Genomic DNA, 25,832 nt, shown 5'->3' with positions numbered 1-25,832 from the left:
TCCCTTGACGGCAACAGTGCATTGAAAGACCTGCCGACGTCAGCGTCACGTGACCCGTCACATGACTCTGACGTCAGCGCAGGTCCTTCAACTCACTGCAAAGTGCCCGGAAGCAAGTAGGAGCGTAGCGCGGGCCGACAGAAGGTAAGCATACATTTATTTTTTATTTTATTCTTTTTTTACAGATTTTTTAATGGTACCTGGGTGTGGAGGAGAGTCTCCTCTCATCTACACCCGGGTACCATCCGCACATTAGAACGCTTGGATTACGCATCTACATATACAGTGATGCGTAATCCATGCGGTCTAATGTAAGTCAATGGCGGCGAAGACGCAGCACTTCTGCAAAATAATTGGTAGTGCTGCGTTTTTTTCCGCAATGATAATCCGCAGCGGAAATTTCCGCAGCATGTGCACAGCACATGCGGATTATCATTGGGGAACATTGCTGCCCTTCTACCATGCGTTTTAAATGCGTTTCCGCAGCTGCAAAAACGCTGCGGAAACGCATTAAAAATGCATCGTGGGCACACAGCCTAACAGTCATTTTGTGCTGACAGACTCCCTTTAATTATGTCATGGTGTATGAAGGAAACAAAGTTATAAAATAGGGTGCAATGCTTGTAAAGAGTTAAGAGGTGGCCAGTCTCCTCTGATGTCTTGCAGTCCGGGCATTATATGTCAAGTCCAATACACTGTGTTTCAAATTATTATGCAAACAATATTTTCTCAGATTTTCCCAAATTACCTATATGAATTGCAGTCATCGTAATTTTCCAGTCAAATAACTATTAGAGTACAATTGAAAGGTTTTTGTACAAACTGCCTATGATAACAGTATATTTTTTAAAAAATAAAAAACTCAGACTGCACTCAAAATGCATGTTCCAAATTATTATGCACAGCAGAGTTTTCAACCTTTTCATTTTAATAAAGAACAAAAAAATGGTCATTTTTGAAATTATAAGCATTAGCAGGTTATTACAAACTGAAATCAAACAGTTTTCAACTCAAAACTTTATTCTAGGTGATGTTACATTTGCACATAGGACCGCTTGTTCGAAAGGAGCTTCTGAACTCTCTCGTCCATTGAATTTGTCAGGTTTTGGATGGTTTCTGCTTTAATTGTTTTGCATGAGGACAGAATACCCTCCCAGAGCTGTTGCTTAGATGTGAACTGCCTCCCGCCATCATAGACACTCCTTTTGATGATGCTCCAGAGGTTCTCAATGGGGTTGAGGTCAAGGGAGCATGGGTGCCACACCATAAGTTTGTCCCCTTTTATGCCCATAGCAGCCAGAGATGCAGATGTGTTATGTGCAGCATGAGACGGGGCATTATCATGCATGAAATGATCTCGATGGTCCAGATGGATGGAGTGGAGGATGGCTGGTTGATGGACACCCCATGCAAACACGGCTATGGCGCTAACAAGGAGGAGGTGGAGTAATGTTTTGGGCTGGAATCATGGGGAGAGAGATTGTCGGTCCTTTTAGGATCCCTGAAGGGGTAAAGATGAACTCCATAATGTATGTTGAGTTTCTCAAACAGCACTTCCTGCCATGGTTCAAGAAGAAGAACCGTGCATTCCACAGCAAGATCATTTTCATGCATGATATGCCCCGTCTCATGCTGCACATAACACATCTGCATCTCTGGCTGCTATGGGCATAAAAGGGGACAAACTTATGGTGTGGCACCCATGCTCCCCTGACCTCAACCCCATTGAGAACCTCTGGAGCATCATCAAAAGGAGTGTCTATGATGGCGGGAGGCAGTTCACATCTAAGCAACAGCTCTGGGAGGGCATTCTGTCCTCATGCAAAACAATTGAAGCAGAAACCATCCAAAACCTGACAAATTCAATGAATGAGAGAGTTCAGAAGCTCCTTTCGAACAAGGGGTCCTATGTGCAAATGTAACATCACCTAGAATAAAGTTTTGAGTTGAAAACTGTTTGATTTCAGTTTGTAATAACCTGCTAATGCTTATAATTTCAAAAATGACCATTTTTTTGTTCTTTATTAAAATGAAAAGGTTGAAAACTCTGCTGTGCATAATAATTTGGAACATGCATTTTGAGTGCAGTCTGAGTTTTTATTTTTTTAAAAATATACTGTTATCATAGGCAGTTTGTACAAAAACCTTTCAATTGTACTCTAATAGTTATTTGACTGGAAAATTACAATGACTGCAATTAATATAGGTAATTTGGGAAAATCTGAGAAAATATTGTTTGCATAATAATTTGTAACACAGTGTAATATCCGGGGCAGTGCATGGGCAATAAATTATACCTGCCTCGGCTTCATATGGACACTGATCATGGGCTGGATACCACTGGAGCTGATGCCAGATCTACTGTACATAACGCGAGAGAAGATCAGGACCCAGATAGTGTAGTACTTTACAATTTTATTTTTTTCCTTCCTGTTCTAATGCCGATATCAGAGAGTGACTTCTCTAGAAATCTATTCTGAATAACAATAAAGCCCCGATTCATCAAGACCGATGATTTTCTCGCCAGTCTTGATGAAAGGGCATGTTGGTGTCAGACAGTCACAACTAGGAGAGTCTGACAAGTGGCATGCGACTCCATGCACCCTGACACACATTTCACTCTAGTCTCTGACTGGAGTAAGATTTCTGCCATAAGGAACATCATAGCTCATAATGAACTAGATGAGCTGTGTCGTTATGCCACGGCCAACCCCTGCCCCACCCCAGCCCCACTACAGCCCCGCCAATTTTTGCGAAGCTGGGAGAAACTGGCATGAAAATGCCAAGTTTTCAAAGTTGTCAAAATTCTAACAAATTGATGAATCAGGGCCTAAAACTCTGTTTGATGACGAGTTCCCTTTAAAGAAGTTCCCTATGTAGATTATTTCGATTATTCTTTACAAACATATGATGTATAGTATGTCATAGTAACCCAAAAATAAGATTCTCAGCTTTTAAAAAGTGATTTATCTTTTGCTAACAAATTAATTTAGATTTGTATATATATATATATATATATATATATATATATATATATATATATTGAACTGGAACCTAAATAAAAACAAATACTTGAAGTTACCCCAAATTGTCCTTCTACTAAGTCCAGGCTCCATTCTCTTATACCCTATATATTAATTGCACTTTTTCAGAGTCATTATTCAATGAAGAAGGCTGGAGCAGCGTTAGGATTTGGGACCGAGAACGTGATCCTGGTAAAATCCAATGAGAGGTAAATAATGACTTTATATTGAAAATGTAACATATAGTGTAGTTACATTGCTATTCACAAGTATTTAAAGGATACCTACAGTATATAACTTTTCAGAATAAGCTTATTGATCAGTTTTCCCCTTAACGGGCTTTGTCTTTAATTTTCAGTTGACTCTGTGCTGGTGGGAGGAGAATAGCAGCTTTGATGTCTCCCTTACACTGTGCACACTGTCAGAAGGACTTTTGTTCTTCTTTTCTTATGTAACACATACAGACAGAAGCAGCATAGGCATGGGATACATTATACACAAGTACTGAGCTGTGTAGATGTGAACCCTGCACTGGGATAAGCTAAATGAGACAGCAGCACCATCTCTGTCCCTCTGTTTCTCTTCTCATCTTCTCCCTCCTCTTTCCATAGACTTTAATATGATCTGTAACTTGTTACCTCTGTCAGCTGGCAGCCTGTTTTATCTAGAGCAAGTTGGAGTTGAACTGTTTATTAGAGTGAATGAGTTCAAGAGTCAGGAAGGAGGGGGAGACGTGGCTCATAAGTGGAGAAAGCAGCATATTGCTCTGATAAAGATATATTACAAAGTTTCTTATATCAGCTTGTACTATTGATTAATGCAAAGTTTTTTTTAAGTATATTGGCCAATAAGAGAGTTCTAAAAGTCTCATGAGAAGACTGTTTTATTACATGCTCATCAATTACTATACTAATTTCAGAGGGAAGATCATTCCTGAAGACCTGGAGGCCAAAATCATTGAATCTAAACAAAAGGTATGTATCCTCTGTAATCTTTATATGTCGCTAATTATCTCTGTATGACTAGCGAAAGCATTTTTATATATGAAGACAATGATCTGGGTTTACTAGATCTAAACCATGGGCTGTGCCTGGTATTGCAGCTCCGCTCCATTCACTTAAATAAAGCTAAACTGCAATACCAGGCACAATGTAAGGCCATGTTCACACATTCAATATTTGGTCAGTATCTTACATCAGTATTTGTAAACCAAAACCAGGAGTGGGTGATAAATACAGAAGTAGTGACGTGTTTCTATTATACTTTGCCTCCTGATTTTGGTTTATAAATACTGATCTAAAATACTTACCAGATACTGAACGTGTGAACGTGGCTTAAGGACCAGAGTGGCGCTGTTCCTGGAAAATAAGCAGATACTGTTTTCTTATTTCATACAACTACTCTATATAAATACGCATCATTTTTCAATACATGATGATTACGCTTTAGAATCCCGTAAAACCAATATTGAGCGAGTTCCGAAAGTGCAGTAATTTTGTGGCTGTTTGATTCTTAAATTAAGTAGATGACTTTCTGGATTTAATCCGAGTGCTGTACATACTTACAATATTATTGTGTTCCTTGCAGGGTCATGTTCCACTTTATGTGAATGCTACTGCTGGGACCACAGTATATGGAGCATTTGATCCCATTGATGAAATAGCAGATATATGTGAAAAGTACAATTTATGGCTCCATGTAGATGTAAGTAATCATCATTTTTCAGATGTAAAACAAGTTTCTGAGTCCGTGTAATGTGACTGTTTCTGAGTCCGTGTAATGTGACTGTTTCTGAGTCCGTGTAATGTGACTGTTTCTGAGTCCGTGTAATGTGACTGTTTCTGAGCCCGTGTAATGTGACTGTTTCTGAGTCTGTGTAATGTCACTGTTTCTGAGTTTGTGTAATGTGACTGTTTCTGAGCCTGTGTAATGTGACTGTTTCTGAGCCTGTGTAATGTGACTGTTTCTGAGCCTGTGTAATGTGACTGTTTCTGAGTTTGTGTAATGTGACTGTTTCTGAGTCTGTGTAATGTGACTGTTTCTGAGCCTGTGTAATGTGACTGTTTCTGAGCCTGTGTAATGTGACTGTTTCTGAGTCCGTGTAATGTGACTGTTTCTGAGCCCGTGTAATGTGACTGTTTCTGAGTCTGTGTAATGTCACTGTTTCTGAGTTTGTGTAATGTGACTGTTTCTGAGTCTGTGTAATGTGACTGTTTCTGAGCCTGTGTAATGTGACTGTTTCTGAGTTTGTGTAATGTGACTGTTTCTGAGTCTGTGTAATGTGACTGTTTCTGAGCCTGTGTAATGTGACTGTTTCTGAGCCTGTGTAATGTGACTGTTTCTGAGTCCGTGTAATGTGACTAATCGTATTTTCTTGGCGCAGGCTGCGTGGGGAGGTGGACTGCTCATGTCCAGGAAGCATCGTCATAAGCTGAACGGGATAGAAAGGCAAGTAAATAGAAAATTGGAAATTTATTAATCATGTGGCAAAGAATCTGAACTAGTTCATATGACACACAATAGCTCAGATATATTGTATAGTGAATTATTGCTTGACTCTTGACTATGTGTGTTAATTTCTTTTTTTCTGGAGTTTCCTTCCACCACACAATTCCAACAGATAAAGAAATTAGCTATTCATGATACAGTTAGTTGCATATATACATTTCCAATGCAAGTGAGACTCAATATATTGCCTGCAGATATTGCCTGCTACAGAGAAGTGATAACCATGGTGCCAATATAAAAGTCGTGCAACGTGAGCACTCCCCTTTAGGAATGGTACCTATAATGCCATACTTATCAGGACTGTTGGAAAGTAAGAAAGCAGTGCCAAAAGTTTACAAAAATGTTACAAAAAAACAAGCAAAAACTTTACAAAATGTATTAACCACAGCACTCATAAAAGTGATAATCCCAATGTCTATATAAAGTGGTTTTACGGCAAATACCTACCATAGTTTTACGCCGCTCTCTTCTGCTGGCCAGAAGAAAGTTACCCCTGAACAACCAAAGACTTCGGACATGTAATTTCCCATTGCACTGATTTCTATAATCAATGTAGGACTCTAGGAATGGGCCAGTTGGTTTTATCTATTCTTTGACAATTACATCTATCTGTATGATTTCCAAGAGTCCAGACTTAATGTCCCCATACACATTTAATGAAATGAACTAAACGTGCCAATTTCAGCTGGATCGGTCCACAATTTAATGTAGACTTTCCTCTGACAAATGGAGAGAAGATTCCGAACCTTTTGTTCGATAGAGACTCCTCTGAAAATGGCCCTCTCATAGAGGACACAAGAGCACTCGGCCGAGTCTAGAACTCCTATGTATGGGGGAGTTTGGAGAGATAGCCGTTGAGTTTACCAAAGGATTTTTAGGCTGACAGCTAAAGAGTATGGCCAGCATTATACCTTCCACCTGATTGCGTTAGGAAGCAAGTCTTTATGAGAGTTCTAACCAAAGAGAGTGCAGAGGTTGTGGTCACATTTGGGCCCTAGATTGTATTTTATACCATATGAGTTGACCAATACTATAAATAACATGGACTAGTCATGGGTATTGTAATGGATTTGACACTGAGGCCTAGGAGCTTTCAGTTACCCATCTGTGTCTTACATTGTGCCTCCCTAGGGAGGGATGACTGTCTCCCCTGCCTGCTCTTTGCTATGTCATCAACTTAAAGGTAATCTGTCAGCAGGTTTTCACTATGTAATCAGAGAGCAGCATGATGTAGAGGCAGAGAGCCTGGTTCCAGTGATATGTCACTTAATAGCCTGTAACAGTAATTATATCACAACTGCTGCACCCAGGAAACTAAGTGACACATCACTGGAATCAGGGAAAAACTTGCTGACAGATTCCCTTTAACCAAACAGCTTTTGTTTGTCAATTTAAAATATCTTTATCGAAGGCAGTTTATTTGTGAAAATGATGTAAATGATTCTACAAAAATATTGATCAGCAGAGTAAAAATATTTAACTATTTAATAAAGGTTCTATTATCTATCTGACGCTTGCAGTGATTGCATTCAGTATATGCACAAAGAGGAAAGCAGTTGCAATCAAATGCATAAGCAGACACATGATCGGCCTTTGAACTGACCGTCATCGATGACCTTTGAATAGAATTTATTTTCAAAAGTGAGAAAAAGTCAAATTTTGCATCTTCGATAGAGATAACAAGCGCAGAGTGCAGACATTGCCATAATGTATCTTTATTATCATGAGATACAAAGTGACATGCTTGATATCACTCTTCTCATTAGCATGTATTGATGGGACAGCAGCTGACTTGCCAAACTTACTCCCTTGCCTTTTTTTTTTCCATTGCCTGGGGAAAATCAACCGCGACATGACCTCTTTATTTGCCCCACTGAAACTTGACAAAAAATGTCAGTAAGAATAAGGTTGCTGAGATAATAGCTGAGACACAATCTATTGCTATAAACATCAAGCGGTCTGTTCTATGAGAGTGGAAGCGCTGTCGGCAAGGCACAATCTGAACACGTTGCTGCTGTGTGTTATATAAGGGATGCACATTGTATATTCATTTATGAAGAATGTTTTTCGGATATGGAAGCCTCAAGCTATAAAAAGAAAAGTCAGTGAATATGTAGGAAAGCTTAGTGAACCAGCGCACATGAATTACATAGAAAAAAGATCACAGCTTACTTTTCTTCACTAGCCTTAAGAAAGACTATAACCCATATATTCTGCTCACATAGTATAGAAATGTCTATAGGGATAAGCATGGCATAAACCAATTATGGAAAAACATATAGGATGAATTCCAGCCCCTGGTAAAAAAAAATGATTTCATTATTCCATATAAAAAATTAAAAGACAGATGAGATAGAGAGCGTCGCGTTTTGAATGTACTCCAACGTTTCTGCTAAATTTTCCCACAAATTTAGAAGAAATTAATTATGTGTTATAAACACTTTTTGCATCCTCCTCGATAGTTTCAAAAAGAGTTGAAGAGCTAAGCGAAGTCTTAAAATGCACCAGATTCATTAATGGCACAAAATTCTGGTGTAAAGTAACCTGACCAAGAGGTGGTGTAAGCAATTAAAAATCAGAAAATTATCTATTGTTTAAATCAGGTTTTTATGTTAGATTTATTTAAAACAAATTATTTTTTTTATTATTATTTTCCCTACCACTAAAATTAAAAAAAATCTGAAATCTTGCAATTTTCATATGGGCCATTAGGCCTAATATTAAACTTATAAGGGAAAAAATTCATTAAGTTTGGCATTGCGCGCCCCAGTCTTAATCAAGGGCTTGCTGGAGTACGAAGAGGCCACTTAATGAATTTGCCGCATCTTACCAGTAGCGTGCTCCTTCATGCTCCTCGTCAGAAAAGCTACTCTCCAACTAACGCTATCTGTCATTATACATCTCACACATTTTCTCTGAGCTATGGTGGGGGGGGCGTGTTCTTCTTTCCTTTGAGTGTTACTACCTGCTTATGATTGGTCAGCATCATACAGGTGAAGAAGAACACGCCCCCAGTGAAAGCTGTCTGATAACGCCCACTTGGACTTAAAGACGTTAACTCATTAGGTGCCAAATACTTTTATTGCTAATATCTCTTCAATGGAGAGAAGCGCTTTAAAAAAACCTAAAGTTTTATTCCGCTCTGCAGTCACCATTACATTGTGTGTTCAGTTCAACGCAAAAAAAATTGTGAAAGGTCTTCTTTAAGTTTATATATATCATACAGTTTCTTTGAATCATCCATTAAAGAGGACCTGCTATCATCAGGTTATAAGTGGCCGGTTTTGGCCCTTATTTTTATTACCGCTGCTCACCTGAGTAATCTGTTTTTGATTTATTTATATATTTTTAAATCCACCATATGGTTCGAGAGATATGGGGCATTTTATTTAGTGCACCCAGTATGCTAATTTTTACTAATGGGACGGTGCTCACAAGTTCATTATCCAGAGCAACCTAAAGACACAACACCAGAGTAAAACCCATAATAATTAGCATTATATGGATCTGTGTGGCAGATTAAAAAAAAAAAAAAATTATTCAAGGGAGCAACGGGTATAAAATAAAAGCATAAACTGGCCACCTGTGAACTGGTGACAGGTCTTCTTAAAATGTCCTTAGAAATGGGTCAGATGTCCATCAGATTGAGATCTGGGGAATCTTGGGCAAAGTCATTTTGGACAGAACCCATACAAAATAATCTTATATATAATAAAACAAATTTAATTGAAAACCTAAGCCCCTTAAACTTGATTTAGAGATTTTTTTTTTCAGGTTGCTACTGACTTAATCTTAAAAAATGATAAAGTCAATTTGTTTTTAAAGAATGTTGTGACAGAGATTTTCAATAATTATGAGAACGATAGATTTCATGTACTGTGTGGTCAGAGATTAGAATTGCTGTTCTATTTCTTTTACAGAGCTGACTCGGTAACTTGGAATCCCCACAAGATGATGGGTGTTTTACTCCAATGTTCTGCAATTCTCTTAAGGGAAAAGGTAGGAATTTATATAAGATGATTGTGAAATGCGTTAGCTCTAGTAAATGCTAATACAGAATTAAGAGGTTTTTACTAATAAGGGAAATATAAAGAAAATACAGTGAGACAGGCAACCAAAAATATTATGTTGACAAATGTATTTTCAGGTTTTATTATTTTTAATGTATGTTTGCTCATAGAAAATATTATAGTTAGCACTTTTTCAATGGTTAGAATTATTTTGTATGATATAATTTTTTTTATTCCCCAGGGTATACTACAAGGATGCAATCAAATGTGTGCAGGATACCTATTCCAGCAAGACAAGCAATATGACATATCATACGACACTGGAGACAAAGCAATACAATGTGGCCGCCATGTGGATATATTCAAATTCTGGTTGATGTGGAAAGCAAAGGTAAAAAAATATGATTACATTAGCAATATTGTATTCATAAAACCGATAATATATTATAATAAATCATCATCTACATAGTGGTAATTTACAGAGCAGCAAACATAGCAGTTTCTATGCCCCCAGGCTAGATTGCCGATCTCTCATTAAAGGGGTTGTTCACAATTAGACCACCTGTCCCACTAACAAAATTCCTTTTAATCAATAGATCTTGGGATAATAATAATTTCCACAACTGGATGTGTTTAAATAAAATGTTCCTGTGCTGAGATAATCTTATAAATGTGCCCCTGCTGTGTACTGTGTAATGTCCGTGTCTGACCATACAGAAACATGGTCTGATCATACCACAGCTCCTGGGCAGGGGAGGAAACAAAAAAGTATACAGACATTACAGCAGGGGATACAAATAATTCTTTCTTTAAGGTAAAACGTTATTGGAAAAAGGCAGGGAAATGCTTTATCTCATAAAAAGAATCACCTGCCATTCCATGCTCAGTCATCCGTATACCCTCGTTTGCTTCCCCCCTGCCCAGGAGCTGTGGTATGATCAGACCATGTCCCTGTATGGTAAGACACAACCATCACACAGTACACAGCAGGGGCACATTTATAAGATTATCTCAGTACAGGAACATTTTTTTAAAACAAATCCAATTGTGGAAGTTATTATTATTATAAGATCTATTGATTAAAATCAACTTTAAAATGAACTTTGTTCACGGGAAAACCCCTTTAATGGGCCCAGGGAGATGAGAAAAAGAAGAATTAATACTCACCACCCGAATTGGTGCTGTTCCTCCGAAATCTTTCCCCGCCAGAATAAACCTCTGTCCGGGTGGCATCAAGTGATGCAGCCAATCAGTGCCCAGTGATCGGCTGCAGCCTTCATATTTTTTTGGGGGGGGGGCGCGGCCTGGCAAAAAAAAAAAAAAGTGAAAAAAATTGAGCTCATGAAGAGAATGCCAAGAGTGTGCAAAGCAGTCATCAAAGCAAAAGGTGGCTACTTTGAAGAACCTAGAATATAAGACATATTCTTAGTTGTTTCACACTTTTTTGTTAAGTATATAATTCCACATGTGTTAATTCATAGCTTTGATGCCTTCAGTGTGAATGTACAATTTTCACAGTCATGAAAATACAGAAAAATCTTTAAATGAGGTGTGTCCAAACTTTTGGTCTGTACTGTATGTATATACAATTGAAACCAGAAGTTTACATACACTATATAAAAAGACACATCTGCATGTTTTTCTCAATATCTGACAGGAAATCAGAATAAATCTTTCCCATTCTAGGTCAATTAGGATTACCATAATTTTTAATATTTGCCAAATGCCAGAATAATGAGAGAGAATGTTTTAAGGCATTTTTATTACATACTGCAAAGTCAAAAATTTACATACATTTAATTAGTATTTGTATGTGTATATAATATATGTCTCTTTGCCACACAGTCCTTCTTTGATTACACTGACCACAAGATTCAGTGTAATCAGTGTTGCCACTTTCACATGTGGTTGTCCTGAGGAAGGAGTCGGATTTGACTCCGAAACGCGTTGACAAATAAACCACGTTTTATTAATTTGTTCTATGATTCTTTTCCGAATCAGCAGCGCACTTGAAGTCCACTTACTCTAGCTTTCCTTTATAAGTTTTGTTATAGACCTTCAGGGATTTCCTTTACCCCTGATCATATAAAATAAGGCTCTAAGACTCTATTTTGGTTTTCAAATTTAATAGGATTATTTTTAATTGCCTTTAATTTTTTTTTCTTTTTAGCTTTCCTGTAATTTTTAGGAATATCCACTGTTCGAATTAAGTAATATATTTTAGGCGTGGGAGGAATCTAGAGTAAAATAATAGGAAGAGAAAGCACAGGCTATAGAAACTATGCACACCCACAATGTTCTATAAAAAATCACAAATCTTTATACAAGACCATCTACCACAGTACATGAAATAAAAACATTTAAAAATAGGCAAAACATTGCTCTATGCAATATCACAAGTAGGGGGAAGAGATATCAATATATTCGTTCAAAGCAATAACCCCCTTGAACCCGCAGGTAAATAAAGTACTACTTATCAAATCCCAAAGTATAAAGCATGGTCATTGAAATATATCATAATAGCATACCACATAATTTAAGTTATTTGTAAATAATTTATTAATTTGTAAATTGAATTATGTGGTATGCTATTGTGATATACTTAATGATCATGCTTTATATCATACATGCATGTACTTTCTGCCATTGATAAATTAAATTATGTGGTATGCTATTATGATATACAGTACAGACCAAAAGTTTGGACACACCTTCTCATTTAAAGATTTTTCTGTATTTTCATGACTTTGAAAATTGTACATTCACACTGAAGGCATCAAAACTATGAATTAACACATGTGGAATTATATACTTAACAAAAAAGTGTGAAACAACTGAAAATATGTCTTATATTCTAGGTTCTTCAAAGTAGCCACCTTTTGCTTTGATGACTGCTTTGCACACTCTTGGCATTCTCTTGATGAGCTTCAAGAGGTAGTCACCGGAAATGATCTTCCAACAATCTTGAAGGAGTTCCCAGAGATGCTTAGCACTTGTTGGCCCTTTTGCCTTCACTCTGCGGTCCAGCTCACCCCAAACCATCTCGATTGGGTTCAGGTCTGGTGACTGTGGAGGCCAGGTCATCTGGCGTAGCACCCCATCACTCTCCTTCTTGGTCAAATAGCCCTTACACAGCCTGGAGGTGTGTTTGGGGTCATTGTCCTGTTGAAAAATAAATGATGGTCCAACTAAACACAAACCGGATGGAATAGCATGCCGCTGCAAGATGCTGTGGTAGCCATGCTGGTTCAGTATGCCTTCAATTTTGAATAAATCCCCAACAGTGTCACCAGCAAAGCACCCCCACACCATCACACCTCCTCCTCCATGCTTCACGGTGGGAACCAGGCATGTAGAGTCCATCCGTTCACCTTTTCTGCGTTACACAAAGACACGGTGGTTGGAACCAAAGATCTCAAATTTGGACTCATGAGACCAAAGCACAGATTTCCACTGGTCTAATGTCCATTCCTTGTGTTCTTTAGCCCAAACAAGTCTCTTCTGCTTGTTGCCTGTCCTTAGCAGTGGTTTCCTAGCAGCTATTTTACCATGAAGGCCTGCTGCACAAAGTCTCCTCTTAACAGTTGTTGAAGAGATGTGTCTGCTGCTAGAACTCTGTGTGGCATTGACCTGGTCTCTAATCTGAGCTGCTGTTGACCTGCGATTTCTGAGGCTGGTGACTCGGATAAACTTATCCTCAGAAGCAGAGGTGACTCTTGGTCTTCCTTTCCTGGGGCGGTCCTCAGGTGAGCCAGTTTCTTTGTAGCGCTTGATGGTTTTAACAACTGCATTTGGGGACACATTCAAAGTTTGCCAATTTTTCGGACTGACTGACCTTCATTTCTTAAAGTAATGATGGCCACTCGTTTTTTTTTACTTAGCTGCTTTTTTCTTGCCATAATACAAATTCTAAGAGTCTATTCAGTAGGACTATTAGCTGTGTATCCACCTGACTTCTGCACAACACAACTGATAGTCTCAACCCCATTTATAAGGCAAGAAATCCCACTTATTAAACCTGACAGGGCACACCTGTGAAGTGAAAACCATTTCCGGTGACTACCTCTTGAAGCTCATCAAGAGAATGCCAAGAGTGTGCAAAGCAGTCATCAAAGCAAAAGGTGGCTACTTTGAAGAACCTAGAATATAAGACATATTTTCAGTTGTTTCACACTTTTTTGTTAAGTATATAATTCCACATGTGTTAATTCATAGTTTTGATGCCTTCAGTGTGAATGTACAATTTTCAAAGTCATGAAAATACAGAAAAATCTTTAAATGAGAAGGTGTGTCCAAACTTTTGGTCTGTACTGTATTTCAGTGACCATGCTTTATACTTTGGGATTTGATAAGTAGTACTTTATTTACTTGCGGGTTCAAGGGGGTTATTGCTTTGAATGAATATATTGATATCTCTTCCCCATACTTGTGATATTGCATAGAGCAATGTTTTGCCTATTTTTAAAAGTTTTTATTTCATGTACTGTGGTAGATGGTCTTGTATAAAAATTTCAATAAAGATTTGTGATTTTTTATAGAACATTGTGGGTGTGCATAGTTTCTATAGCCTGTGCTTTCTCTTCCTATTATTTTGTTGTAGTCCTATTAGGCTACTGTAGCACCCCATTACACATATTTGTAGCAGTGCCCATCCTTCTTCTTTTTCAGGAATCTAGAGTATAGATAGACAACTCCACAAACATAAGGACAAATATAAACATAGATATTAAAGGAACCTATTATGTTGACAATGGTATCTGATCTGCAGGCAGGAGGTTGTAAAGCAGGAGGAGCTGGTCAGATTGATATATATTGTTAAGGGAAAAGTTTCAGTATAACTTGTATGGAAATTCATTTTGTTTGTATGTATTTGAGTCCAGTGGGCGGTCATAGGCAATGATTGACAGTCTTCCCTGGGTGATTGTGCATGCAGAGATAGCTGTCAATCAATGATTAGGACCGCCCTCAATGAATAAAATGCAAATTATACTGGAGCTTTTCCGACAAACCTATATATCATTCTGCTCAGCTTCTCCTACCATGCTGACCACAGATCGGACTGCATGTACAATGTGACAGGATCCCTTTAACTGGGACAATTTGGAACCCATGTTTCCAATATTGAACCACTGTGCTGTATAAATTATGTCTACCTGCATAAAAGAATGACCTTTCTGTAACTGTGTTATCAAGTTACAAAGCAATTTATCCATTATAATCGTTGCTTTTATGACTTCAAAAGGGTCCAGTGACATTAATCTAGATAGATATAAGATGTATATTCATTCATTCATTCATTCGTCTTACGCTATGTCTAAGTCTATTCTCGATTGTTTCCTTCCCAACAGGGCACTGTAGGATTCGAACAGCAGATCAACAAATGCTTGGAGCTGTCAGAATATTTATATTCGAAGATCTGCAATCGGGAAGATTTTGAGATGGTCTTCAAAGGAGAGGTAAGTCCTCACACATTAGAAGTAAATATTACGACTATTGCAGACAACCATGGAAGAGCTCCTTATGGTAAATATATTGGTACCTTCATTCAGTTTCTGATCTGCCACAAATAAAAACTTTTTGGGTTTCAATGGTCATAATTGCCAGCTGGTCTAAAAGAGTAAGACAGTTTTAGACAAAGTGCTCACCTTGGGCTAAACTTTACAGCAGGATCCCAAATTTTAATACATTGTGACATCATACAGAAATATATAGGTTACATTTACACAAGCTGATTTTAGATTGTTAATTGAGCGCCGATCGACTATATTCAAATCGTTCGGTGTTTGCTTATCGGCCTGTTTACACAGGCTTGGGGACAGAACAATCAGTAATAGATCAATCTGTCTCCATACAGTATCATGCAATCTGCAGCACATACTGTTTACACTGGGCAATGTGCTGCTGAGAACAATGATTGTTGATTTGTCATAATTGATTCAATCGCCTAATGAATGAGCGTTCTGCTCATTCGTTGGTTGATTGCCGATACGTTTACACCTCCAAAGGCTCATCTGTGTTGCTGATATTTTTAAACGTGAATGCAAAAAACACACTATGTGTTACATAAACACACTCTCCATTATACACACACTGTGTGTTACATAAACACAATCTCCATTATACACACACTGTATGTTACATAAACAAACTCTCCATTATACACACACTGTATGTTACATAAACACACTCTCCATTATACACACACTGTATGTTACATAAACACATTCTCCATTATACACACACTGTATGTTACATAAACACACTCTCCATTATACACACACTGTATGTTACATAAACACACTCTCCATTATACACACACTGTATGTTACATAAACACATTCTCCATTATACACACACTGTATGTTACATAAACACACTCTCCATTATACACACACTGTATGTTACATAAACACACTCTCCATTATACACACACTGTGTGTTACATAAACACATTCTCCATGATACACACACTGTATGTTACATAAACAAACTCTCCATTATACACACACTGTATGTTACATAAACACACTCTCCATGATACACACACTGTGTGTTACATAAACACACTCTCCATTATACACACACTGTATGTTACATAAACACATTCTCCATTATACACACACTGTATGTTACATAAACACACTCTCCATTATACACACACTGTATGTTACATAAACACACTCTCCATGATACACACACTGTGTGTTACATAAACACACTCTCCATTATACACACACTGTATGTTACATAAACACATTCTCCATTATACACACACTGTATGTTACATAAACACACTCTCCATTATACACACACTGTATGTTACATAAACACACTCTCCATGATACACACACTGTATGTTACATAAACACACTCTCCATGATACACACACTGTATGTTACATAAACAAACTCTCCATTATACACACACTGTATGTTACATAAACAAACTCTCCATTATACACACACTGTATGTTACATAAACACACTCTCCATTATACACACACTGTGTGTTACATAAACACACTCTCCATTATACACACACTGTATGTTACATAAACACACTCTCCATGATACACACACTGTATGTTACATAAACACACTCTCCATGATACACACACTGTATGTTACATAAACACACTCTCCATTATACACACACTGTGTGTTACATAAACACACTCTCCATTATACACACACTGTATGTTACATAAACACACTCTCCATTATACACACTGTATGTTACATAAACACACTCTCCATGATACACACACTGTATGTTACATAAACACACTCTCCATGATACACACACTCTATGTTACATAAACACACTCTCCATGATACACACACTGTTACATAAACACACTCTCCATGATACACACACTGTATGTTACACAAAAACTGCATGTTACACACACACTCCATTCTACACACAAATATACAATGTATGCTACACACTCAAAACATGCACACAACTTATGTTACATACACAAATACTCCATGCGCACACAAACTTTGTTACACAAACACTTCATGCTACACACACTGCATATTGCAAACGCATACTTCATGCTGCACACACTGTATGTTACGCATACACTGCATACTACACACACCATGCTAAAAACACACGGCATGTTACACACACTCAATGCTACCCACACAATATGCTACATACACACATTGCATAAAACACATACGCAATGTAGAGGACTCACCAGTCTCTCTCCTCCTCTTCAGTTCCTTCAATGTCATCAATGTCATCACTGTTCCTTTTACACTTCTAAACTCTAAAACTGCACTGATAATGTAAGACTGGCATTATCAATGCAATTTCTAGCTTGTAAAGGCTGAGGGCACTTTTGGGGATAGGGGCCTTGGGCTATTGCTGTGTTTGCCCCTCCTAACACCAACCCATGCAAAAGAGGCATCATTGATGTCAGGTGGTCTGACGTCATTCCTGGAAGGTGGTTCATGGGAGGAGTAGGGGGATGTCAAAAGGGGCGGGTTTGTGTGCCTTTAATGGACCTGTCACAAAATCAAAAGTGACCATGTTTTTGCTCTTATTTTATTTTGAAGTTTGTTTTTTTTGGTCTTTTTTTATTTGAATTTATTTCATGTTAATTTGTATAGTGTCTACCAAGGGGGCATTACTCGCAGGGTAATAAAGCAGAACAGCCTAAAGACAAGCCCCTTTGGTAAAGACAATAAAAATTAGCACTAAATAAAAAGGCTTGTATCTATGGAACCGTATGGTGGATTAAAAAAAAATAAAAAACAAAAAACCTGGAATACTCAGGTGAGCAGCGGGAATAAAATAAGAGCAAACACTGGCCACTTGGTGACTGTCCCTAGAAATGTTGACCTATTGTGTTTCTTGCTATGTTTTATTCAATCTTATTAAATTCTATACTTATCATGATCTGGGGACATAAGAACATTTGCTATGTTGTCAATTATTAAATTATTGAATTAGACATATATATTTTTCCAGCCTGAACATACAAATGTCTGTTTCTGGTACATCCCCCCAAGTCTCAGAGACGTACCTCCAAGTGAGGAAAGACAAGAAAAACTTCATAAGGTAAGGTTTCTGAATGTTATCAATTAATTATATCAATCAGCTTATGAAATATTTCCTTTATACTGAGATTTGATGCATATGTAGATAATATTCTGGATAAGAGTGGAGGTTTCTGTAATAAAAAACACCATTCTAGTCCAATGGTTGTCTCTGATGTTGCTCAACCCCAAGAGTCTGCTTTAATTTTTATTTTCAAACCCAGCGCCACTCTTGTCTATTGGCTGTGTCTAGTATTGGAGCTGAGCTACAGGTTTCAGCCACATCGTATTTTTTGCTACAATTTTTCAGAATTGTGGAAAACGCCGCACATCTATACTACAATTCTGGAAAAGCTTGAATTAAGTGCCATGGTTTTGACCACTTGCTGCAGGCACAATAAATTTGGACTGATGTATTAAATAATATATTCTATACATCCTCTAGTTAAAATGTATGAAATTCTATTTACAGATACAACATATTATGCTGTATATTATAGAGGATGTTTAACCCATATTAATCTCTGTCTTCCGTGAAGATTATAAGTGCTCACCATAATGGAATTTTCCACCGACTTTGGAGGTGGTAGTGGCCCCCTTATCTCTGGGTACCCTATGTGACGGCACAGGCTGCACCAATGGTCTGGAGCAGACCTGGCCAAAGTGCAGCCTGCGGGCCACATCCAGTCCTCTGGCTGTTCCAGTCAGGCCCATGGATTGAGTTAGGCGAAGGGCTGAAATAGTGGCCCACGGGCCACACCATGCTCTCCCCCGCCCACCTGCTGTCTATCTGCCACTCACTGTCACCGCTCTCCGGATCCACTGCATGCAGACAGAGGTGATTACATTGGTGGAGGAGGGGCCGTCGGCCCCCTCTTCCACCATTCACCTTGTGAGACAGCGGACTCGATTATGTAATTTCATAGGAGGCTATGTGGGGCTCACAATGTATATATGTAGGCCATGTGGGGCTCATACTGTATATGGGAGGCTATGTGGGGCTCACACTATATATTTGGGAGGCTATGTGGGGCTTACGCTCTATATAGGGAAGCTATGTCGGGCTCACGCTGTATATGGGAGGCTATGTGGGGCTCATTCTGTACATTGGAAGCTATGTGGGGCTTATGCTTTATTTAGGGAGGCTATGTAGGGCTTATGTTGTATTTAGGGAGGCTATGTGGGACTCATACTATATATTTGGGAGGATACATGGGGCTCACGCTGCACATAGAAAGGCTATGTGGGGCTCACACTGTATATGGGAGGCTATGTGGGGCTCATTCTGTACATTGGAGGCTATGTGGGGCTAATGCTGTAGTTAGGGAGGCTATGTGAGGCTCACGCTGTGTATAAGGAGGCTATGTGGGGTTCAAGCTGTGTATAGAAGGCTATATCGAGCCTCATACTATGTATAGGAGGCTATGTGGGGGCTCTTACGTTATATAGGGGCTATGTGGGGGCTCTTACGGTACAGTATATAGGGGGCTGTGTGTAGGCTCATACATTAATAAGGGGGGCTGTGTGTAGGCTCATACGTTATATAGGGGGGCTGTGTGCAGGCTCATATGGTATATAAGGGGATATCAATGTTAATTCTGCTCAAAATTAAGTTATATAATTAATATTAATATAAAATAATTATATTTAATATGGTAATATTAATATTGAGCAGCATTAATTTCAGCCAATTGGTTCGGCCCTCCACAACAGTCACATGCTCTCATGTGGCCCCTCAGCAAAATTAATTGCCCACCTTTAGTCTGGAGGAAGCCTTCTGGAGTATGAAAATTCAATGCTTTGAACCCTGGGTACTAACTTCTTGCAGAAAATGTATGTTATCATCATATGGTAAATTTTTCCTTCTACAATCCTGACATTTGGCTAATTTTTGGAATATACATTTCCTGCAAGAAGTAAGTGCTGATGATTTTCTTTAACTAAAACACATAACAATTTATGTACAGTATATACCTTGTGGTTAAATGTAAATGTATTTACTGATCTCTTGGGCAACTATATAAACTCCAGCAACTCCATTGATAGCAAAGACTTGAATTTCCCCAGCGGATCCTTTGGCCAGTCACAATTATTGAAATATGGATCTGTTTTCTTCAAGGTTGCTCCAAAGATAAAAGCTCTAATGATGGAATCTGGAACAACAATGGTGGGATATCAACCCCAGGGAGACAAGGCAAATTTCTTCCGGATGGTCATCTCCAACCCTGCAGCCACCAAATCAGACATTGACTTCTTGGTGGAAGAAATTGAGAGATTGGGTCAAGAGTTGTAATAAATGTACCAAATACCCACTCCATCGCCCAAATGGTTGAATAGTATTTTGTTTTTTTGGTGAAAGAAAGGAAACATTTTTAAGGAACCCCCTCCCTCAATACTGGCACCTTAACAAACATAGGTTGCTGAAGTGTATAACCGAAAATATTATCTAACGTATACAGTGACAACTGGCATTAATTGTGTTTGTTAAGGTTGTCAGATATGTACAAAATCCAAGGTAACATGAGTGTTGTAATATGTATCCACATGTACGTCTGTGTGAATATTTATGTACAGGGCCGGCCCTTGACATATGTAGTGTAGGCCATTGCATAAAGCAGTACATGCTAATAGAGCAGGAATTCTAATAAGTAAGAAATGCATCGTGCCAGACCTGATAACCAGGGTTATACAAAATGGCTCCCTAAGCCAAGGTTTTACTTGTTCGGCAAATTGAAACTTATGAGACATCAATGCACTTGCATATATATTCATTCTCTAGTGTAATATTGCGTGCACATAGTAAAAACCTCCAACATTTTACAACACCATTTTGATCAATGATGCACAAAAACTCACTGATTTAAATATATGAAGGCAATGGCTACATTGTCTTAAGATGGAGTTCAGGATGTCTTATTTAGTTTGTAAACTTCTAAAGATAGGCTAAAGTCAAGAGTACCATGGCCACCACCAAAAAGTCTTGTAAGCACCTAGTGAAGGACCTGGCAGAAATGTGTTTTAGCATTTATGGTCGTGTTCGACTTTTAGATTTTCCCTTCTTAAAACCCTCCTCCTTAAGTATTGTGCAAGCTTGCAGAGAGAGCACCTGACTTCCTTTCCAGGTATAAAGTGATCACAAGAAGTGCCATCTGCTATACATTAGACTGCCTCTTCATCATGCACAAACATGTTTAGGTCTTTCCCACTGAGTCAACATAAAAGCACGAGAAGATGTGATAAAGATTTGTAGAGACCTAAAAATACATGAAAAAAAAGAGTTAAATGAAAAATGTTACAGACGTTTGCCTTCTCTTTCGTCATTGATCTCGATTTGCCAGACGAGAAATCCTTATGCCGATGAGATAGAATCCTGCATTCAATATAGATCTTTTTCCGATTTTCTTTTCTACATGACAAAACTAGTTGGAAAAGCATTAAACTAGTAAATAGTTGTGCATCCCCGTCTTAGTATCTTGGGGGTTATAGTAGCACAGTCGTTGTAACAGGTATACTCTTGCTGTATTTCTAGGGATTATTTTGTGTAGATTGTGTACATTATTGTCCAAAAACTTTGTGTACTGGGATTAAATGTCATAGTTTTAAAGCAGTTTAACTGTTAAAATATAGGTATATAAAAATACTTGCTTATTTATATGCAGAGATTTACCATGTTAAAGAGGTGTCTTGTATTTTCCTCCATTTGTATTGTATTCTATTTATATATATGAATATACATAGTATATATTATTGAGGTAAGTTCTAAACAATGTTTATTGTAATTTAGTGTCTTTGTGAGCCAAAGAAATCAAAAATAATATATAGTGGAACCTGTATCTATACTATAGTGCCCTCAAATGTAGTTCAGAAGTATGAAATATATGTCTAGGTTTATCAAGGGGTACTAAGATTTAGCTTCTATTAATACTCATTTGCATGAAAAGGGGTATAAGTAATGTTAAATGGTGTCCCCCTTTGAAAAATCTAGTATGTAGGCTCATAAAAATTAAAATTCTAGCACTTTATTCATCAGCATTGAATTTATACATTTAATTCATTCCAATATGCTGGACGAACACAACATTCTTTTCGTTGATCATTTATTTACATCCATTTTGAAGCCATCGAGTTTTCCTTATTGTTGGTCAATACTCCATCGACAATGTCAACCCTTCTTTGTTAAAAGCTGCAGATCTAAAATAAAAGGACAGAAATTAAACCAGGCTTTAATTAGTTTAATTAATAAATGCACTGGCAACTGGACTTCATAATAAAAAGTGACCCAGAGCTTAAAGTGGATTAGACAGTATTGGATAGAACAGTGGATGCTGAGCTCGGAGATATATACTTTTCTATGGTTTGATTCAGTAGTTTCATATAAAAAAGCTGCTTAAAGAGAAAGCCTGAGAGTCCTGCTTTCCTCCGCCCACACGTATTGATTGATAGCTCTACAGATATACAAACATATACAGGAAAAGCTGTCAATCACTCTCTGTGGGCGGGGAGAGTGAGGACTCACAGGCTATGAGTCCTGATATCATTTTCAGCTTTTATAGAAAAAATATTGAATCAAATCATAGAATAGTATATATGACGTATTCCGCTCTATCAAGTGCAGCTCTCAGATAGAGTAATGGCGAAATCCCCTTTAATATAGTTTTTTTTATTTATAAGACATGTAATCAAATAATGCAATAACTTTTTTCTTTTGGTATATTATTTTTGCCACTTACTTATTCTTATCTTTTTGTACAGCATCTTAGGTTAATCACTTAGGCCTAACATCTCATGTGGCTAGAAGTCGTCGGCTGTCCATCATCTGTCACAGGACTATAATATCACTATACTTAAAGAAAACCTGTCACCAAATCAAAAGTGACCAGTTTTTGTTCTTTTTGTTACCCTTAGTATTACTAATTTTTCTTTTTTATGGTTCCAGAAAATTAAAAGCTAATTTTTATGGTCTTTACCAAGCAGGCGTGGCTGGCAGGATCCTCTGGGGCGTGTCTTTAGACTGCTCTGCATTATTTCCCTATGAGCCCCATACGATTACTAAAGACCAAAAAAAAATACAGTAAATAAAAAGGTCCATATCTCGGGAATCATATGGTGGAGTTTAATAAAGAATAAAATGGAATATTCAGGGGAACAGCAGGAATAAAATAAGAGCAAAGTCTGGCAATATTTGGCCTGGTGACAGGTCCACTTTATATACCGTATCTTCGAACTTGATCAAAGAAGTAGAGATACATAGGGATTACTAGCACCCCACTGAGAGACAAGGGTCACTTTGGTATAGGCAGCTTGTGTAAGAAACTTATAGTAGCCATACCGTCCACCTATTTCCAAGGGCCCTCATTTTACCAACATCCTGGGATTGGTAGCTGTACCATATATTATTGGACATCAATCAAGTATGAAAATTCTCCACTTCCATTTTATAGCTATATAACTTGGTCTAAAATAGTAGATTTCTACACCCGTACTCATCTCCCATAATGTTGTGTGCCAACATGTCTCCTAAAGTTTAACTGGTTGTGACAATCTTGTGTTCCACCCTGTAGTGTCTGTCAAAAGGCTTTGTCCTACTGTCATAACATGTTCGCTTTCCTCATCCTATTAGGTGAAAGCACATAGTGATGTCATAAGTGAAACATTATATATATAAAAAAACAAAAACATAAAACTTATAAAAGATTAAGTGCCAATGTACAGAAAACACAGCAGGACTCATTGCAGTGGAGTTATCAGTCTGGAATATTTAATAAAGTTAATATAGATATTGGAAAAACAGACAGACTGGTTACTAGGGAAGCAGAGCCTAACAACAACACAGGTCGTTAGGCAGCCTGCTGCATAGCAACCAGTGCAGGAAGTAAACATGCAGCAACTTCCTGCTGCTGAAAAATGAAAGAAGCAATGTAATTGGCTGCTATGGGCAACAAAAATGTTTGTTTTTTTTCTTTTAGATGTTATTTAAAAGTACTTTTGAAAACGCATCACTCTTGTTTTTTTTTTACAGCTCTGCCCCATTCACTTGAATAGGATTGGAGTTGAGCAAAATAGATTCTCAGGACCCTAGTCTAGTGGCCACATTGTTAATCCAGCGGGCCAACTCTCCTACCTGCCGGCACCTGTTCTGATCAGTAGGTCTGGCGCGATGTCATTGTTGCACACGTGATACACGCATCAAGTTGCACCGGGCCTACTAGTCAGAAGAGGTGACGGCAGGGAACAGAAGGTTTGCATGGCGATGGTCTGGCAGTCACGGACTATGGACATGGCCGATGGATCAGCATCCTGTGAATCTTTTTACTCAATTTTGACTGGTATGAAATATAATACCAGGTACAGGCCATGATGTAGAGTGGCTCTGCTTCTTAAAGAAAAAACCCTTAAAGCAAGATCCCTTTAAATCTCACAGTGCTATTTTCCATTATAATTAGGCAGCTAGCACTGATATTTAGGCCCAGAAACATAACTTCTGACATTTCCATTACTAAATAAGCCAATATCAGAAGTACATTGGACACGTTCCCATTGATTAGTAAATCCATATATGAAAACTTTATTTGTTTCCAGACTGATAAATGAAAGGACTCCATGTTGTCTCAGGAGGAATGTCAGGGATTGTTGCAATAGTCACACTGCCAAATTTGGATTTGTCAGGGCACAGTATGTGTGAACGTGAGCGATCTAGTGTGGTGTGATCAATGGACTCTTGCTATCCTGTGACTTATAAGAGATGTTTAACTATTAAAGATGATATGCAACGCAGTTTTAATTTTTCAATAAAATCTACTTTAAAATCGCAGACTGTGTCATTCTGTTTTGGCCTTTATGTAGCACAATTATGAAAGAAGAGTCAGATGCCTCTATTATCTATTTTTGTACTTTCAACCCTTTCTTTAATGTTGGTAAAGTAGCTTTTAAGTGAAGTTGATACTCTAGGTCCAGGTGTGACAGCTAGGGATGAGCAGACCCGTGGAAGTTCGGGTTCTGGCACCAACCAAACTTTAGTCCAAAGTTCGGTTCGGGTACCATAACTGTACCCAAACTTGAACCTGAACCTGAACTCCATTGAAAACAATGGGAACCCAAACGTCGGAGCTGGAAAATCTTTCTCTGTCTCTCTATACCCTACTCGGACTCCCAAACTGTAAAGCGGACTTTCAGGTTCGCTCATCTATAGTGACAGATATACTACCTTCTCCCCTGACAAAACAAAAACGCTCAGAATGGTCCCTAATGTCCCCAAAAGGGCCGAAATTCTACCAAAAGTCATGCCTGAACTTCCAGGTTGCAGGATCCCAGCAAGTAGAATTTGATTCCACAACCCTACATGGCCACATTCACAGAGAAAGAGAGATATCTCGTTCTTTGCACTAACCCAGAGCTTCCATACACTTTACCAAGCTGTTGCCGAACGTGATCTGCTCTAATGATGTCATTCGGTAACAGCTAAGAAAAGTACATGGCAGCGCTCTGTTAGTGCAAAGAGGGAAATCTCACTCTTTCACAATTAGAGTAGCCGCAGAGAGTGGTGGGATCTCGCTCTGCATGTCGGGATCTCACAAGCGGAAATTCGGGCCCAATTTTAGCTAGAAATTCAAGCTCTTTCAGAGGACATTAGGGATCCTTCTGAGCATTCGTTAATAGATTATATTTAGAAAAATCACCAATCTGGGGCTGCCCACTCTTTTATTAAAGAGTTAAAAAGGGTAGCCTTAGATTGGTGA

The 25,832-nt window shown here is 38.2% G+C and overlaps 1 protein-coding gene across 3 annotated transcripts in view; it reads left to right on the top strand.

Moving 5' to 3' along the window:
- The window catches only part of GAD1 (glutamate decarboxylase 1), a 94,657-nt gene extending 69,750 nt beyond the window's left edge, over positions 1-24,907 (top strand). For all 3 annotated transcript variants that reach the window (XM_073646973.1, XM_073646974.1, XM_073646972.1), the window contains 9 exons: positions 3,153-3,232; positions 3,943-3,997; positions 4,611-4,727; positions 5,407-5,471; positions 9,452-9,530; positions 9,783-9,932; positions 14,890-14,997; positions 18,029-18,118; positions 20,216-24,907. In XM_073646973.1, the coding sequence (XP_073503074.1) occupies positions 3,153-3,232; positions 3,943-3,997; positions 4,611-4,727; positions 5,407-5,471; positions 9,452-9,530; positions 9,783-9,932; positions 14,890-14,997; positions 18,029-18,118; positions 20,216-20,389 (918 nt within the window). In that variant the 3' untranslated portion in view covers positions 20,390-24,907. The remainder of the gene's footprint in view (positions 1-3,152; positions 3,233-3,942; positions 3,998-4,610; positions 4,728-5,406; positions 5,472-9,451; positions 9,531-9,782; positions 9,933-14,889; positions 14,998-18,028; positions 18,119-20,215) is intronic.
- The last annotated feature ends 925 nt before the right edge of the window (positions 24,908-25,832 follow it).

This window comes from Phyllobates terribilis, unplaced genomic scaffold (assembly GCF_046119375.1).
Source record: "Phyllobates terribilis strain yellow unplaced genomic scaffold, ASM4611937v1 Scaffold_9__5_contigs__length_417890890, whole genome shotgun sequence".
NCBI classification, from domain to species: domain Eukaryota; kingdom Metazoa; phylum Chordata; class Amphibia; order Anura; family Dendrobatidae; genus Phyllobates; species Phyllobates terribilis.
Note: the sequence above shows the minus strand (reverse complement) of the source record. Positions and strands in the feature narration are given on the sequence as shown.